The 6,653-nt window shown below is 43.6% G+C and overlaps 1 protein-coding gene across 4 annotated transcripts in view; it reads right to left on the bottom strand.

The window, feature by feature from the left end:
* Nucleotides 1-2,131: 2,131 nt before the first annotated feature.
* The window catches only part of IRAK2 (interleukin 1 receptor associated kinase 2), a 62,569-nt gene continuing 58,047 nt past the window's right edge, over nt 2,132-6,653 (bottom strand). For all 4 annotated transcript variants that reach the window (XM_045493769.1, XM_045493770.1, XM_045493772.1 and 1 more), the window contains 2 exons: nt 4,205-4,496; nt 2,132-3,122 (listed from right to left, as the gene is read on the bottom strand). In XM_045493769.1, the coding sequence (XP_045349725.1) occupies nt 3,010-3,122; nt 4,205-4,496 (405 nt within the window). In that variant the 3' untranslated portion in view covers nt 2,132-3,009. The remainder of the gene's footprint in view (nt 3,123-4,204; nt 4,497-6,653) is intronic.

Raw genomic sequence — 6,653 nt, 5'->3', positions numbered from 1 at the left:
TGGTTCAGAGACCAAGTGACACACCCAGAGAGTGACAGAGTTGGAAGTTAGGAGCCACAGGGAAAAAAAGACGATACAAAAATCTAAAATGTAAAATTTCTGCCGGGCAAAAAATATCAAAGCTAAAAGAATATTAGAAAAATGCAACACATAAAAAAGGGCTGATGTCCTTACTATGTAAAAAACTGTCTTAATAAGATAATTAAGTATTAAAATAGAAACAGATATTAAGTAACTGGAATTAAAAACTTAAAAAAAAAAATAAAATGAACCAAGGAAACAGAAATGAACCAAGAAACACACAAATTACGAAAGGCTCTTTAATATCTGAAAATAATGGCTCCACTTGTCACTTAAAAATACGAATAAAATTATAAATTTTCACCTATTAATCGACAATGATCAAGAAGCATGATAATATTCTTTGTAGCTGAGGATGGGGGGAAATGCATTCCCATACCTGATTCCGTGTAAATTGGTACAGCCTCTTTGGAAGGAGCACTTTGTAGTAACAAGAATGAAACCACCTCAACATCCAGCATTGGAAGCTAATTATATAAATTATAAAATATCCTTAGAGTGGAATACCAGGCAAAAAGACTAAAGTAATCCAAAAGTACTGTTGAGGAAAAATGGCCAGGAAGGATGTGAAAAAACATACCCACACTGAAGCCAGAAATTCCAACTCCATGTCTAACTCACAGTTTTGATCTTCGAGTGAAAATTTTCTAATGAAATCTAATGATTAATGATGCTAAGCAAAAAGATAAAATTTTCATCATCTTTGGAAGGATACCCCAAACAGCAGCAGTGGTAACTTCTGGAGAGAAGAAGCAAGAGACTAAAACCCCAGTGGAAAAAAAAGGCTTTTTTCCTAGCATGTAATGGTTTGTACTGGATTTTTTGGTCATGTACATTTATTAACTTGGAGAAAAAAGGCCTTCCCTCTAAGGATCCATAGAAAGACATCATGGTGCCCATGAGCCCACCCTGGAATTCATATCCACAAATGTCTATGCACATATTTACATCCTGTTGAGGGGAGAAGGTCTGTAGCTTTCATCAGATTGTCAGAGTGGTTCATTGACCTCTCCATTTTTTTTAATGTTTATTTATTTTTGAGAGAGATACAGAGAGACAGAGAGAGCATGAGCGGGGGGAGGGACAGAGAGAGAAGGAGACACAGAATCTGAAGCAGGCTCCAGGCTCTGAGCTGTCAGCACAGAGCCTGATGTGGGGCTCAAACTCACGAACCGTGAGATCGTGACCTGAGCTGAAGTCAGATGCTTAGCTGACATAACCCAGGCGCCCCTTCACTGACTTCTACAGAAATTATGAAGCCCTATTCTCGAAATGCTGGTATGTCTTAATAACCAGTACCCTACTGGCACTAGTCCTGAAAAGACCCTACTCAGAATTGTAAGGTGCTTGCCACATTCCAGGTCCTGGTTGGGGCATATAACACACACTCTAGTTGACTCCTCACAGGCATTAGAGCTTAAAACAGGGGTGTCAGTACACATGGCTGCCCCTGAGACCGGAGCACACTCATCTTTGTTACGCATCAGTACAAAGCTGAACTTCTTGGGGGACTACTGAATGCTTTCACGAAGCAAGTTCTTCCCCTTGGCCTGACGACAAACACATGAAAAGGGTACTTTTTATTCTCTCCATTGTGTAGATGAAGAAACAGAGGCTCAGAGTAACTCCCTAACCTGACAGATCACACAGCTACTAACAATCAACATTTAGAGGCAGCGCCCAACTCTTAGACACTCCATGATACCCCGTGGCGCAGGGCACCCTTTCCAAACAAACTCATCTGGATACAATCAAAACTAATTACAAGATATCTGTTAACTTTATCAATGTATTTTTTTAAGTTTATTTATTTACTCATCTCTACACCCAACGTGGAGCTCAAACTCAACCACCCTGAGATCAAGAGTCACATGCTCTTCCGACTGAGCCAGCCAGGTGCCCCCCTGCCATGTATTTTTATTTTACGAAAAGAAGAAATCATTACAATAGGACTATTTAAAATAGGACACACTGAATTTAAAACAGGATGTTTCCCAAAAAGATTTGCAATATGACTTTTCAAAAAAATACCCACTGCATAAACCTTAAGTACATGGCAGAAATCTATATTTATTGTCTTTTTATTTATTTTATAAAACAGGGCAAGTGCATTTTTAAAGTACTTCTGTAGCCATTTCACCTGTTCCTCCCAACAGCCCCGGGAAGGAAAACGAACAGGTGTTACTTACAAGGAAACCAAGGTTCCAGAAATTAAATAAGTGATTTAAATAGCAGAATCAGACATGAAACTAGCTCTCCAGATTCTTCATTCACTCATAAATAATACATACTCTCAAAATAAAATCTCCACTGAAAATATTAGCATTAGTGGGATGGGAGGATAAAGGTGCTGAGTGGGCGTTAAATAAATATCTGTGGGTTACAAGATGCAGAAAGTGGAAAACCTACTGAGTCCTCTGCCAGGTGTCTGGCATTTGTAAAACTCGAGGCCTTGGTATGTGAATTTAAGAACTGCGTTAGGACACACAAGTTGAGAATCTTTCAGGCCATGGAAGTTTGCAGGAGTTGGTGGCAAATGTGACCCAGAGATCTTAACTTTGGAAAGTACAAATGACAGCACTCCCCGGCAGTTCTTGAGGGGTGTGAGCTGGGTAACAGTATTAACACACAGCCCAAACCCATAAAATCACCCACATTCTGGGCCCGTGGACCGCGGTTTACACTTCAGTCTCCTAATACTCCGCTCTGACTGACAAATCCCAGAAAGGATGATGACTTCCTGTATTTTTTGTCTTGAAAAGCTGAGGTCCCTTCTTCCCTAGCTCACTCTGGAAGCTTTTCTTCCCGGCCCAGGAAAGCCGGGGGGTGGTGTTTCCTGGGAGATTTTGATTCGGCATCAGATCTATTTCTTGATTTGGTGTTCATCTTTCCAATTGAGGACAAGGATCCTCAGCTGTGTTCTAGTTATCAGGGGCCAAAAAGTTCAAGGCTGTCCAGTTTCCCTTCTTTGTAGAAGAAGATATTCTCCATCAGTTTCCTTTTGGCTTCATTGATCTCAATCTTCCATGAAGTCTCTGTAGCTGGCATTCAACAGAAAATTTAAAGAAAGAACTTGAACAAATGGCATTTAGAAATAGTTACTATTATAATTCTTAGAAGTCAGACTTGGTCAGTTTCTCACTTAAATCAGGTTTCTGAATCAGGCCCTGAGCATAACGAGCATTTTCCCTGCTTCTGCCTTTGCAGTGAAGCCTTGCCACCTGCCCCCGCTTTTCAGAAAGGCGGGGACTTCCACGCTCCTTCTCATGGGTGGGAGACGTTGGCATGAACACTTACACCCTCTCTCTCTTCTCCCTCCTCTCTTCTCCCAATGGGAGGAAGATGTAGGTAGAGGTAGGGCCTGGGACATTCATTAAGCCATGTTTAGTAATGGACAAGGACACTGCATTAAAAAGGTCTTTTTTTTTTTTTTTTAATTTGAGAGAGAGAGAGAAAGAGAATGTGAGTGGGGGAAGAGAGGCAAAGAGGGAGAGAGAGAATCTCAAGCAGGCTCCACGCCACCACCCTGGGATCATGGCCTGAGCCGAAATCAAGGGTTGGACACTCAACTGACTGAGCCACCTTGGCACCCAGGCCTTCCAAATTTTTGTTTCAGAAGGAAGCCTGGGGTGTTTGGAGAGGAGACGGAGAGATAGGAAGAATTCTGACTTGGTCCCTCAGTATGATGGGGAGCCATACAAAGGCTTTAAACAAGGGGTGACATGAGTTGTTTTTAAAAACTACTCTGGCTGGTCGCTGGAGAAGGGACAGGGTAAGGGGCCAGAGTGGATCAGGGGGGACACAGGGAGGCTGTGTGGTCATCCAGCAAGAAGACAGTAGCTTGGCCAAGAGGGGCCAGGCAATGCAGAGAAGCAGATGGAGCTGAGAGATATTTAGGCCAATGGATAGGACTGGGTGATGGGTTGGACATAGGCAGCCAGAGACAGAGGGAAGTATAAAGGATGACCTCCACCCAAGGCTTCTCTTTGTGCAGTCAGCTAGTAGGTGAACGGCTGAAAAATCAAAGAACGCATGAATTAGAGCAACAGAAGGAACAAATGGCAGGCTGAGTTAGAGACCCATAAACGAGCTTGTGTAAGCACTCCATTCTCCACACACTTACCATCCTGGGGAGGCTCCGGACTGGCATAGGCTCCAGAGGTGGAGTCTGCCGGCATTCCCCCATCAGCCTGCAGCCTGCCTTCTCTGCCCTCTGTAGGGGGGAGTGAGGTAACATCCCCAGCCCTGGGTGCTGCCCTCATGGAATAGGAGGCATCAAGGCTGGAATTGTCCACATCGTCCGTTTCTTCTGGGGTGTTGGAGGAAGAGCCTGTGCTCTCGGAAAGCCCACTCCAAGGGGACAACGTCTCCTGATCTCTCAGCCGCTCTTCCACAGCGGCCACAGAACCACACACCTTGGAGAGAGGAGAGATAAGAACTTTCTCTGAAATCAAAAATCTTACAGGTCTCCCAGGCCGAGAGAGAGAAAGAGGGAGACTGAAGAATCAAATGTTGATTCTTGCTGCTTTGTCTAGAAGAAGAGAGCATGTGCCTTTGAAAAGAGCACATGACCAAGATGGACCAAACATTGTATCCCATTCCTCTGACCTTAATGATTTAAGGTTTGATCACGTGACCCAAGCTGGTCAACAAGAATCCTTCTCTGGGACCTTTCTACTTAAAGCTTATTGAGGAAAGACTCCAGTTTCCTTTCTAGTGGTAGATCCAGACTCCCTACCCACACAGAAAACCTGTTCACAGCAGGAAAAATTAAGACCCCCACAAAGAATAAAACAGAGGCCAGAGACAGAGATAGATGCGCTTTTGCTGGTTGAGACCCTGTGTCTCCTGTCTGCTATTTGTTTATGTGAGCCAATAAGATCATTCATTCATTCACTCATTCATATACTCCTTCCCAGGCCCCCTCCTGTGTGTGTGGGTATGTGTGCGACTAAGAGTTTGACTTAAATTCTATCTCTTTCAACTAGAAACGCCCCAAGTAATATAGATATTGCCCTTGAGGACATTTCTGACTAGGGAGGTTAGGAAATCAGAGGGAGGCAGGCAAGGAATGTTTCTTCTTTGTACACATACATACATACACACACACACACACACACACACACACAAAGGGCAGACAGATATACCCTTAATAACAATGACACATCTCACTTGTTCAGTCCCTTTGCAATTTACAAAGCACATTTGAATGTGATGCACAGTGAGTTTTTATAGGTAAAAAATTTAAAAGACCAGAGAAATTAAGTTCCCTGCCTAAGGCTACTCAGCCAGTAAGTAACAGAACTAATGACCCCAGGCCTGCTTGTCTTCAAGTCCATGACCCAGATGACCTCTCATCTTCCCAGTTTATTTGTGCAATACTGAGGGCAAGGATCACTTCTCATTCCTCTTTGTATACCATAAATGCCCTATCTCCTTTATTCTACATAACTAATGCCTCCTCATCCTTCAAGGTCCAGTTCAAATGTCACCTCTTGAGACAAATCTTCAGAGCATGTACCAAATAAATATTCGCCAAGCTAAAAACTGCATTCCCTTGTGGCTAGGTGTGGCCATGTCACTAGATTAGGGCCTATGGGGTGTGAGAAAAAGTGATGTGTGCATTTCCAAGTCACACCTTTAAAAGGTAAGGAGTGTGTTCTCCTCTTCCTCTTAACCGCCTTTCAATGGCTGGAATGAAGATGTGATGGCCTGAGCTAGAGCAGCCATCTTGGACTCTGAAACGGAAGCCACACAGTAAGGATAGCAGAACAAAAATATAGAGGCGGCCTATATAAAGTAAAGTGGCGCTGCCACATCAGCTCTGAACTGCCTGCGTTGAAGCTGTTCAGCTAAAAAGAATAAATTTCTATCTCATTTAAACCACTGTATTTTGGAGTCTCCTCATTATAACAGCTTCATCGAGTGTCCTTTAACTGATACGTTGAACAAAAGAATAAAATAAATGAAGAGATGAAAGCCTGAATGAAAGAATAAGTGGTTCAGGGAGACAGATCTTTTCAGAACATAAATCTGATTACGTCCTGCCCCTGCTTCAAACCCCTAGTGTCTTCCTCAAAATCCTAACTGTGCCTGCAAAGCCCTAAATTATCGGGCTCCTCCTTTCTCAGCAGCCTCACTACAAGCCACTCTTCCCCATGTGCTTCTTGTTGTAGTTACTTACACCTTCTTGCAGACCTTTGACTAAGCCAGGCTTTCTCTCACCTCAGGACATCTGCAGGAGCTGCTCCTTCTGTTTGGATTGCTCTTTGCTTACAATCACTACCTGGGGAAAATCCTCCTGGGTGGGACCCCATCATATGCTATAGTGCTCACCACACAGATGACTACTACGCATTGTCTGCGAGCTCCAGAAAAGCAGAACTGGACCTGCCTTGTTCACCGATTTGATCCCCCCGCCCAACACACAAGTACTGAATGAATGCTGTGCCACTTGGCACCTGGAACAGCTCAGGCGAAGAACAACCACTTGGGTCTCTAGCTCCTGCCACATCCCAGTGCAATATGGTGGACATGGGAATGAACGTGGAGTCCAGAGAGCTCTGACAGAA

This window comes from Leopardus geoffroyi, chromosome A2 (genome assembly GCF_018350155.1).
Source record: "Leopardus geoffroyi isolate Oge1 chromosome A2, O.geoffroyi_Oge1_pat1.0, whole genome shotgun sequence".
In the NCBI taxonomy this organism is placed as follows: Eukaryota; Metazoa; Chordata; class Mammalia; order Carnivora; family Felidae; genus Leopardus; species Leopardus geoffroyi.
Note: the sequence above shows the minus strand (reverse complement) of the source record. Positions and strands in the feature narration are given on the sequence as shown.